This window comes from Hylobates moloch, unplaced genomic scaffold (genome assembly GCF_009828535.3).
Source record: "Hylobates moloch isolate HMO894 unplaced genomic scaffold, HMol_V3 SCAFFOLD_11, whole genome shotgun sequence".
Taxonomy (NCBI): domain Eukaryota; kingdom Metazoa; phylum Chordata; class Mammalia; order Primates; family Hylobatidae; genus Hylobates; species Hylobates moloch.
The window spans coordinates 43,923,091-43,934,561 of record NW_026652286.1 but is presented as its reverse complement, the minus strand read 5'-3'; the positions used below and the strand labels follow the sequence as shown (position 1 = coordinate 43,934,561).

Genomic DNA, 11,471 nt, shown 5'->3' with positions numbered 1-11,471 from the left:
GTGTTCAGGGAGGACTCCTTGGAAGAAGTAGCATTAAGCTGAGCTACGGAAGTGGGTGGTTTCATACAAGTGAAGAGGAGCAGGGAGGGTATTTGAGGTAGGGCTGCAGTCCACGCAAAGGCTCTCAGGTAGTGAAAGTATACATGATGATGAGTGAAAGGGAGACACTGCGCAGAAAGGACTGAGAATGCACGAAGCAGAGCCTGGGGGCAGGTACTAGTGAGGGTCCTGGAATGCCGCCAGTCCAGTTTGTCCATCCCTCATCCCCTGATGGCTCCTGTGTGTCAAGCTAGACTCGATCCCCATCCCCAAGATGACCATTAGGTGGGGAAACCAACACGGATGTTAAAATAGAGGGCTAAGGAGGTTGTGACTCATGGTGGTGGAAGGATAGGAGAATGAAAAGCCCCCACTGCACAGCTAGCAGGAAAGGGCAGTCCTTTCTAAAGGACTTTCCCTCCGTTCTCACAGCAGCCTAAGAGACAGGCATAGCAGGAAGTATCATCCCCACTTTACAGCAGAGAAGCTGAGGCCTGGGAAGGGGAAGTACCTTGCCCAATATGATACCACCTGAGGACAGTGCTGGGACTCAGACCTCGCCTCCTGAAAGCCATCCCTGGATGCTCTCTAGGGTGAGGGCCTCAGGTAAAACCCAGGATAGGATGGATAAATTGGAGCCAAGGACCGCCTTAGGCCAGGCACGGTGACTCACGCCTCTAACCCCAGCACTTTGGGAGGCTGAGACAGGAGGATGAGGAGGCCAGGAGTTCGAGACCAGCCTGGGCAACATAGCAAGATCTCATCTCTATTTATTTTTTTAAATTTTTTGGAGACAGAGTTTCACTCTTGTTGCCCAGGCTGGAGTGCAGTGGCGCCATCTCAGCTCGCTGCAACCTCCACCTCCTGGGTTCAAATGATTGTCCTGCCTCAGCCTCCCGAGTAGCTGGGATTATGTGCCCGCCACCACGCCCAGCTAATTTTTGTGTTATTAGTAGAGACGAGGTTTCACCATGTTGGCCAGGCTGGTCTTGAACTCCTGACCTCAGGTGATCTGCCCACCTCAGCCTCCCAAAGTGCTGGGATTACAGGCATGAGCCACCGTGCCCAGCTATTTTTTTAAAAATAATAAGTGACCGGGTGTGGTGGCTCACGCCTATAATCCCAGTACTTTGGGAGGCCGAGGCAGGTGGATCACCTGAGGTCAGGAGTTCGAGACTAGCCTAGCCTGACCAACATGGTGAAACCCCATCTATACTAATAACACAAAAAAATGCCGGGCGCGGTGGCTCAAGCCTGTAATCCCAGCACTTCGGGAGGCCGAGGCAGGCGGATCACGAGGTCAGGAGATTGAGACCATCCTGGCTAACACGGTGAAACCCCGTCTCTACTAAAAATACAAAAAATTAGCCGGGCGTGTTGGCGGGCGCCTGTAGTCCCAGCTACTCGGGAGGCTGAGGCAGGAGAATGGCGTGAACCCAGGAGGTGGAGGTTGCAGTGAGCCGAGATCGCGCCACTGCACTCTAGCCTTGGGGACAGAGAAAGACTCCGTCTCAAAAAAAAAAAAAAAAAAAAACAAAACACAAAAAAATTAGCTGAGCATGGTGGTGCACGCCTTTAATCCCCCCTACTCGGGAGGCTGAGACAGGAGAATCGCTTGGACCTAGGAGGCAGAGGTTGCAGTGAGCCAAGATCGCGCCACTGTGCTCCAGCCTGGGCGACAAAGCGGGACTCCATCTCAAAAAAAAAAAAAAAAAAAAAAAGAAGGATGAGTGAGGTGGCAAAGAAGAAAGAAATCAATGCCCTAGTGACACCAGACATAGGAATTGATGGTGCAGGGGCAGGACAGAGGTGGCCCAGGCCCACTATTTGTGGGCGTGGGGGTAGGGAGGAGTGGGCTGATTTAATGGGGTTGGGTCCACAGGGTGGTAGGCACACACAGACCTGCTTCTCTACAGCCTGAGTACATTGCCCTGGAGTCACTGAGCCAGGACTATGGCTTTGAGCTGCTGGGCATGTGCCGGAACCAGAGCGAGGTCACTGCAGTGCTCAACGACCTGGCCAAGGACAGTGAGACTGAGCCCGAGGCTGAAGGCCTGGGCCTGGGCTTTGAGGAAGGCATCCCCAACCTGGCGAGGCTGCGACTGGCTGTCAACTACCATCAGGAGCAGGTCAGCTGGGCCCCACCTATATCCCCTCCCTGTCCTTTTCTCTTGCCCTGCCACCTCTAGGTCTCCCTGACCCAGTCCTAAGCAACTCCTTTTCCTGCCCTCAAGACCCTCTCAGGCCTTGGTCCCGAGCACCCTTCTGTCTAGGCCCTTGACCCTGTGGGTCCTCTCCCTTCTTACATTCAATCTAAGCCCCTAACCTCTCCCCAGCCCTTGGAAGACCCATTACCCACCAAGACCTCACCTTCAGACCAGGACATCTGGTCTTAGACAGCTTTGTCTCTGACCTGCTGAGTTACTTCAATCCATCCTTTCTGTTGTTCAATTTCAATACATCACTCTATAAAGCAAGATAAGACTAGATCTCTCAGGCCTTAAATATTCCCCAAAAGGTTCCATTATTCCCTGTCTCCTCAGACATCCTCCCCTCTAAGCTAAAGACGGGCTCCTTGTTTAGCCTCCCCCAGCCCCTTGCTCCTCACTCTCATCCACCCTCAACATCCACCAGGAACTTAACCAAAAACCTTCCTTCATAGTGGCTCCCCTGGCCCTGTCTCCCAATACAGCAAACCCCAACTTCCCTCTTCTGCCCTCCTCAAGACCATCCAGGCTGATGTCCCACATCTCTAAGAAGGCAGGGGACCCTGGGGGTTCTGGGTCTTGGGTCCCCAGTTCTACCCACCACTGATTAACTTAGACTCAAGAATATAGGGTCCAGAGAGTTCAGGAAAATCTTTGAGTTTAGTTTTCCCTCCATAGACCAAGGCCTAGAGAGAGATGGGTCTGACCATGGTCACATGACAAACGAGTTGGCTGATGTGGGGAGAAAAGAAGGATTGTTCGATCTCTGTGGCAGGGAAGGAAGGGCTGTGTACCCAACTGGCTTCCCCATCCTCCTCCTTGCCTGGTGGCCTCCCCCTCTGCTTATGCCCCATCTCTGCTTAGTTCGTAGCACACCCAATTTGCCAGCAAGTCCTGTCCTCCATCTGGTGTGGGAACCTGGCTGGTTGGTGTGGAAGCACTACCAGCTGGAAGCTCTTTGTTGCCTTCCTCATCTTCTTCACCATGCCCTTCCTCTGCCTTGGCTACTGGCTGGCACCAAAGTCCTGGGTACTAAGAATAAGATTAATGATAACTGTCACTTATTGAGCACTTGTTTTATGAGGCCCTGGGCTAGACACTTGGTGAATATAACTTTGTGTGAATGTTTCCAACAAGTAGCTGGAAGTGTAGCCCTGAGGAAGGCATTCTGCTTCAGTGGTATAGGGAAGCAACCTGAGGCACAGGGAAGGGCAATGCTCTTTTTGTCAAAAGTACACAGGAAATAGTGGAGTCAGGATTTAAACTGAAGTCTCTCTGCCTCCAAAACCTTAATCCTACTAACAGCCCTATACTCTCCTAAAGAGAGGCCCACCCCAACTACAAATTCTATGGGAGCCCTTCATCCAACCAATATGTCCTTGAGACCCAACTGTGAGCCAAGCATGGTGCCTGGCATTGCGGTTATCATGAAGAAAAGCCCCGTTCCTGCTGACCAGGTGAGGAATGGGGGAGAGGGGTTTCCCAGGAAGCAGGAGCATACGTGTGAAGGCCTGGGGGAGGGAGAACCCAAAGTGTTAGAGAAACTGAAAGGAATTAGATCAAGAGTAGTGGAGAAGCATGCAGGGGCCAGATCTCACAGAGCCTTATGAGCCACGCAGAATGGGAGCCATTGTAGGATTAATGAGGCGAGTCCCCCATCAGTCTTGTGTTTCAGAAAATGCCCTCTACTAGGGGTGTGAATGGTGGGCTGGGGGTGCGGGGCAGGAGTTAGGGAGACTGAGTGTGAGAGGACAAGCACGTAGAGATGTCTCATATTCCCGGCCTGGGTGACCAGGTCATTTTATGAGGTGGGGACACAGAAGATGGAAGAGCAAGATAGGATAGAAGATGATGAATTTATTTTTTAACGTGGTTGAGTTTGAAGAGCCTGTCGGGCCTCCAAGGGAAAGTTACTTTACATCTGTGATCCTCAGTTCTTGAAAAAAAAAAAAAAAAAGGGAATAATAATGTCTACCTCATATGGTTTGGAAGGAGACAACAGATGGGAGTTTACGGTGTGATATGTAGCACATTCTCAATGTATGTCTGAATAGTGCATGACTGAATCTGAGAAGGGGGAGTCACATGTGGGTGGAGCAGTGTAGAAGGGCTCACAGGAGAGAGAGACACCCAGGACTGAGAGCCCTACTCCCCCTCCTTCCCCTGGAAGCTGGGCCACCTGCTAAAGATCCCAGTACTGAAGTTCCTGCTGCACTCTGCCTCCTATCTGTGGTTCCTCATCTTCCTGCTGGGAGAGTCCCTGGTCATGGAGACACAGCTGAGCACCATCCGTGGCCGCAGCCAGAGTGTCTGGGAGACTTCACTACACATGATTTGGGTCACAGGTATACGTGTAGGACCCTTTATTTGTGGCAGTGTCCCTTAGGGGCCTTCCTTCCTGTCCTTCACAATAAGCACCCCAACAGGGGGATCCTGCTTTGTAGATGACCCCTGAACATATAACCAGACCCCTCTGGGCTGTAGCACATTACAGGGCCCTTTCCCTTCACCCCTAGTTGGGGACCTAGCCCTGTGGTAGACTCCCTGAGCAAGGACCCCTTCTTCCCCCTGCTTCCCCCTGCTTCCTCCTTCAGCATCAGTCACTACCCACCCTGGAGTTTTCTGTCCTCTCACAAATAAGACCCTGGTCCACAGTGCGAGGTGGGAAACTACCTTGGTGTCACGGCAGCCCCCAAGTACTGCCAAGACAGACTCTCCTGGAGGTCATGGAGCAGAAAGGCTCACAGACCAAATGAAAGGACTCAAATCATACAGCTAGTTAAATCTGTAAGTGGTGTAATTATGATGGTGGTGTAATAAGGATCAGAGTTGAGATTTGAGCGGCTGGGGTTAGGGGGGTGGTGCAATGGACAGAAGGTGCCTGGAGCCAGGCATGGTGGCTCATGCCTGTAATCTCAGCCACTCAAGAGGCTGAGGTGGGAGGATTGCTTGAGGCCAGAAATTCAAGACCAGCCTGGGCAACATAGAGAGACACCATCCCTTAAAAATAAAAGAAGATTGGCCAGGTGCGGTGGCTCACGCCTGTAATCCTAGCACTTTGGGAGGCCAAGGCAGGCAGATTGCCAGAGCTCAGGAGTTCAAGACCAGCTTGGGGAACATGGCGAAACCCCGTCTCTACTAAAATACAAAAAATTAGCCAGGCATGGCATGGCGGCATGTGCCTGTAATCCCAGCTTCTCAGGAGGTTGAGGCAGGAGAACTGCTTGAACCCGGGAGGCGGAGGTTGCAGTGAGCCGAGATTGTGCCACTGCATTCCAACCTGGGTGAAAGAGCAAGACTCTGTCTCCAAAATGAAATAAAATAAAAAATAATAAAAGAAGATACCTTGGCCCAAGACTTGATCTATGGGAGAAACACAGTGACAGGTATGTTTGGCCACAGCTGTAGCTTGCCAATTATCCTGATGAGCAGCTATTAATTTTATATGCATTATTTGGGCAGAGGACATGTGGAAACAGAATGGCTGGTGCCAGTGGGTAGCTGATTTAAGATCTCATGAATACTGAGGGCCTCGTATGCTTCATGCATATTCAGTATATCATGAATATTTAGAGTCTGTCCATCTCTTTCTATGTATGTTCACACACACATGCTCTAACTTTACTTGTTCAATGTATCACCAAAGTAACTAGCCTATACTTAACGCATAAGTTTCATCCATTCCACTGGTTTTCTTTTCTTCTACAGCAGAATTGAGTATTCTCAAACAATTTAGCAAATGCAGTTTACAAGAATCCCCAGAGCTTCAGCCAGCCTCTGGCCTGTCAGCTCAGCAGGCCGAATTGGTGGCGCCTTCCTCGGCTGTCCTCCTCTCATTTAGCTCTGGCTTGGTTAGTAAACTCCAGAGCCACCAGTATACCAAGTCCACTGCTCCACCCTGTACCAGGCCAGTCAGTGATGTCAGAAAGGAAATCTGGTGCAGAAACTTTAGGGAAAGAAAATAAGAGCAGCCCAAGAGGGCAAGTTTCTCATCCTATTGTTTACTAAACATGGATTGACCTGTGCTGAGTGGAGAGGAAACCAATACAATTCCTACCTGTGGGAGGAGAAAGGTCTTAGAAACACATGAAACAAAACCCATTTATTCATGTAATAAATGTTTCCTGATGCCCTATCATAAGTGAAGCCCTAAGAGTACATGGAGAAGTTCAACGTGGCCCCATCCATCTAACACACATTCACTGAGCATGCACCCCACCCTCACAGGGCATTCCTGCTCTACAGGACTGATTTAGGTTCCTGACCACATGATATTCACGTTTGTCTAGGCCTTTGCTTATTCACGTTTCCTAGAGCACTCGCCCCTTCCCATATTGCCCCTTCACCTGGCTGGCTCCCACCCCTCCTTCAGATCTCAGCTTAAATGTCACTTTTGGAGAAGTTTTCCCTGGCCCCTAAATCAGGGTGAGGGTCTATTCCTAAACACCCGTAACAGTCCCTCTGTCCCCCTGCTCCTTAGTCCTAGCATTTACCACATTGTGTGAGACCCACTTGGGTTACCCACTGTGTTCCTCACAGACTGTAAGCCCTGGGAGGACAGGGACTGTCTTATTCACCACAGGTTCCCACTGGCACATGGTAGGAGCTTACTAAATGTTTGTTTAGGCTGGGCGCAGTGGCTCATGCCTGTAATCCCAAGACTTGGGGGGGCTGAGGCAGATGTATCACCTGAGGTCAGGAGTTCGAGACCAACCTGGCCAACATGATGAAACCCTGTCTTTACTAAAAAATACAAAAATTAGTCAGGCGTGGTGGCATGTGCCTGTAATCCTAGCCATTCAGGAGGCTAAGGCAGGAGAATTGCTTAAACCCAGGAGGCGGAGATTGCAGTGAGCTGAGATCACGCCACTGCACTCCAGCCTGGGGAACAGAGAGCGAGACTCTGTCTCAAAATATATATGTATATATACATACTTTTTTTTTTTACGTATTTGTTTAATTTGTTCTGGGCACCAGGGACAGAGATGAGTGGACGTAGTCCCTGCCCTTGAGGGGCTCCAAGTTCAGGGGGAGGCAGGGTAGAGACAGACCTGTGGAGAGATATCCTGCAGTGCCCTGTAGTGATGGGATCACAGAGATATGAGCTGTGAGCACACAAAACCCCGAGAAATTCACTCCACCTGCTTAGGGAAGGCTACTTGGAGGAGATAACATGCGACCTAGGCCACAAAGGTGAGCTGGGCTTCCAGAAGATGTGGAAGGACATTCTACGCACAGGGAACAAACCGTGAGTGGACAAGCATGTGACTGTATCCAGGGAATGAGAAGGGTGCAATGTGGCAGGGCCACCTAGCTTATGGGGTCCAGCTCCCAAGACCCCCAGCTCCAGGTCTGGTACTGGGCCTCACTGGAACACAGGCACCCTGAGCAGCCTGAGAATTTGGAGCCCCTTCAAGCCGATACTCTGTATTTTTAAATTTTTTTTAATTTTTAAAAATAATTTAATAGAGATAGGGTTTCACCATGTTGCCCAGGCTGGTCTCAAACTCCTGGGCTCAAGGAATCCTCCTGCCTTGGCCTCCCAAAGTGCTGGGATTACAGGCGTGAGCCACCGCACCCAGCCTCAAATCAATATTCTTCAGTTATTTGTCCAGTATTTACTTGGTGGAGGGCACGGAGAAACAAATTTCAGTCATTCCCTCCTAAAAAACAGCCTGTTCCAGGTGATACTCTCTTTCTGAGTGTCCACTGACTGAGATCATTGGTTCAGGTCACGCCAGCAGTGTCCGCATCAGCAAGGAGTCTTTTTTATGTTCACATGAGATCACTTGTTCCTGAGTAGATTACATGTTTACATGTCATTGACTTCACCCCATAATGTTTTAGCACCCCACTGCCATTCATAGGTTCCCCCTGCCTCGTAATCTAGCTCTGACATAGAAAGAGAAGTTCAGTCCCATTCTGTCCTGGCTCCCTGCCACCCCGCTTCAGGCTTCCTGTGGTTTGAGTGCAAGGAAGTGTGGATTGAGGGCCTGCGCAGTTACCTCCTGGACTGGTGGAACTTCCTGGATATGGTCATCCTGTCCCTGTACCTGGCAGCCTTCGCACTGCGCCTCCTCCTGGCTGGGCTTGCCCACATGCACTGCCGGGACGCCTCCCAAGCGGCTGCCTGCCACTATTTCACCACGGCTGGTGAGTGTCCCTTCAGTTCAGCCCTGAATCCCCCAGTTCTTCTTTCTTGGCTCTTGGCTCCCAGCCACAGCCCCCATTCCACCCCACGCAGAACGAAGCGAGTGGCACACCGAGGATCCCCAGTTCTTGGCTGAGGTGCTCTTCGCTGTCACCAGCATGCTCAGCTTCACCCACCTGGCCTACATTCTGCCGGCCCATGAGTCGCTGGGCACTCTGCAGATTTCCATTGGCAAGATGATCGATGACATGATCCGGTGCGTACCGGCCCTGTTCTGAGCTCGATCCTCTCTGTAGACTCCACTTGACTTCCCTCCAAAACTCCCCAGCTCTTGGGTAACACAGGAATCCTTGACCTGCGTTCCTCCAGAGGCACGCGCTCCAAAGACCTCTGACCCCCTGAAACTACAGGCAAAATTTGGAGGGTAAATGTATATTTTTCTGCAGAGAGTATCTACAACTTACATCTAATTCTCAAAGAGGCCCATGACTCCAGAAAAGATTATGAACCGTAGATAGCAGAAAAAGCCCTTGGTTGGGAGTTCCAGTCCCAGTTCTGTCAGTCTCCACGACCCCTCTGTGGGCCTCAGTTTTCCCATCATTAAGGAAAAAGCACTGGACTCAGGGGTCCCTTTGGATCCTTTCCACTCAGCTCTTCGAACCCCTGACCTTATCTGGCCTTGTTGGTGCTCATCACCTAATCATGTCCAGCAAAACCTGGCCTCTCACCTAATCAGGGCCCATAGTTAATGCCTGCCTCCCTGGGAATCCTCAGCCTGAGGTAGGACTACAGTGAGTATCCTTGGTGGGAAAAACCTTAGCTGCATCTATTAATATTAACAACTTTAGCTCAGCTTAGTTTGGGGGAGAACCTCCCATCCCACCCCAGGATTTTTCTGGCCTCCCCATGGCAGGCCAACTCATTCTCACACGTGGCTCTGACTCTTCTGGTGATAACTCCTGTTCAGTGGGATTCTGACTCCCAGCTATCCCTGTGTCATTCCTTTAGAATCTCAGCATCTCATTCCCTCCCTGGGAGACCGCTCGGTCCTCAGCTTTGACTGCTTGGACTTAGTACCCATTATTCTTTTTTTTTTTTTTTTTGACACGGAGTCTCGCTCCGTCGCCCAGGCTGGAGTGCAGTGGCGCGATCTCAACTCACTGCAAGCTCTGCCTCCCGGGTTCACGCCATCCTCCTGCCTCAGCCTCCCAAGTAGCTGGGAATACAGGCGCCCGCTACCACGCCTGGCTAATTTTTTGTATTTTTAGTAGAGACGGGGTTTCACCATGTTAGCCAGGATGGTCTTGATCTCCTGACCTCATGATCCGCCCACGTCGGCCTCCCAAAGTGCTGGGATTACAGGTGTGAGCCACCACGCCCGGCCTTTTTTTTTTGAGACAGAGTCTCATTCTGTTGCCTAGGCTGGAGTGCAGTGCTGCGATCTTGGCTCACTGCAGCCTCCGCCTCCTGGGTTCAAGTGATTCTTCTGCCTCAGCCTCCTGAGTAGTTGGGACTATAGGCGCCATCACGCCTGGCTAATTTTTTTTTTTTTTGTATTTTTAGTAGAAACAGGGTTTCACCATGTTCAACAGGCTGGTCTCGATCTCTTGACCTCGTGATCCACCCACCTTGGCCTCCCAAAGTGCTGGGATTACAGGCATGAGCCACCGCGCCTGGCCTTAGTACCCATTATGCTTTAAGGAGAGCCTCCACTTGACACTCTATTTATTTATATTTATTTTTTATTTTTACATATATATTTTTTGAGACAGGGTCTCACTGTGTCACCCAGGCTAAAGTGCAGTGGTGCTATCTTGGCTCACTGCAGCCTCGACCTCCTGGGCTAAAGCGATCCTCTCACTTCAGCCTCCCAGGTAGCTGGGACTACAGGTGTACGCCACAATACCTGGCTAATTTTTTGTATTTTTATGTAGAGACGGGGTTTCGTCTCTACAGCCTGTTGCCCAGGCTGGTCTTGAACTCATGAGCTCAAGTGATTCACCCACTTTGGCCTCCCAAAGTGCTGGGATTACAGCACCTCAGCCTTTTGAGAAGCTGGGACCACAGGCATGCATCACACAAAAATACAAATTTTTGGTTTTTGTAGAGACAGGGTTTCACCATGTTGCTCAGGCTGGTCTTGAACTCCTGGGCTCAAGTGATTTGCCTGCTTTGGCCTCCCAAAGTGCTGGAATTACAGGCGTGAGCCACCATGCCCAGCCCAGCCCTCACTTTAAATCCCTCTCATTTTCTACCCCCTAATTCCTCTATTCTTTCTTTTTTTTTGAGATGGAGTCTCGCTGTGTTGCCCAGGCTGGAATGCAGTGGCGCAATCTCGGCTCACTGCAAGCTCTGCCTCCCAGGTTCATGCCATTCTCCTGCCTCAGCCTTCCGAGTAGCTGGGACTACAGGCGCCCGCCACCACGCCCAGCTAAGTTTTTGTATTTTTGGTAGAGACGGGGTTTCACCATGTTAGCCAGGATGGTCTCGATCTCCTAACCTCATGATCCGCCTGCCTCGGCCTCCCAAAGTGCTGGGATTACAGGCGTGAGCCACTGCGCCCGGCCTCTATTCTTAATAATAACCAAACTTGGCCAGGCACGGTGGCTCACGCCTGTAATCCTAGCACTTTGGGAGGCTGAGGCAGGCGGATCACTTGAGGTCAGGCGTTTGAGACAAGCCCGGCCAACATGGTGAAACCCAGTCTCTACCAAAAGTACAAAAATTAGCTGGGTGTGGTGGCACATACCTGTAGTACCAGCTACTTGGGAGGCTGAGGCAAGAGAATTGCTAGAACCCGCGCTTGAGAGGTTGCAGTGAGCCAAGATGGCACCACTGCATTCCAGCCTGGGTGACAGAGCGAGACTCCATCTCAAAAATAAATAAATAAATAAATAACCTGCCGGGCGTGGTGGCTCACGCCTGTAATCCTAGCACTTTGAGAGGCCGAGGCAGGCCGATTACCTGAGGTTAGGAGTTCAAGACCAGCCTGGCCAACATGGTGAAACCCTGTCTCTACTAAAAATACAAAAAAAATTAGCCCAGCATGGTGGCACACACCTGTAATCCCAGCT

The 11,471-nt window shown here is 50.9% G+C and overlaps 1 protein-coding gene across 1 annotated transcript in view; it reads left to right on the top strand.

Annotated features, from left to right (window-relative positions):
- XNDC1N (XRCC1 N-terminal domain containing 1, N-terminal like) overlaps nucleotides 1-11,471 on the top strand; it is a 51,116-nt gene that overhangs the window by 30,739 nt on the left and 8,906 nt on the right. Inside the window, 5 exon segments of the mRNA XM_058446642.1 lie at nucleotides 1,956-2,168; nucleotides 3,111-3,275; nucleotides 4,417-4,591; nucleotides 8,199-8,399; nucleotides 8,491-8,653. Coding sequence (XP_058302625.1) covers nucleotides 1,956-2,168; nucleotides 3,111-3,275; nucleotides 4,417-4,591; nucleotides 8,199-8,399; nucleotides 8,491-8,653 — 917 coding nt within the window.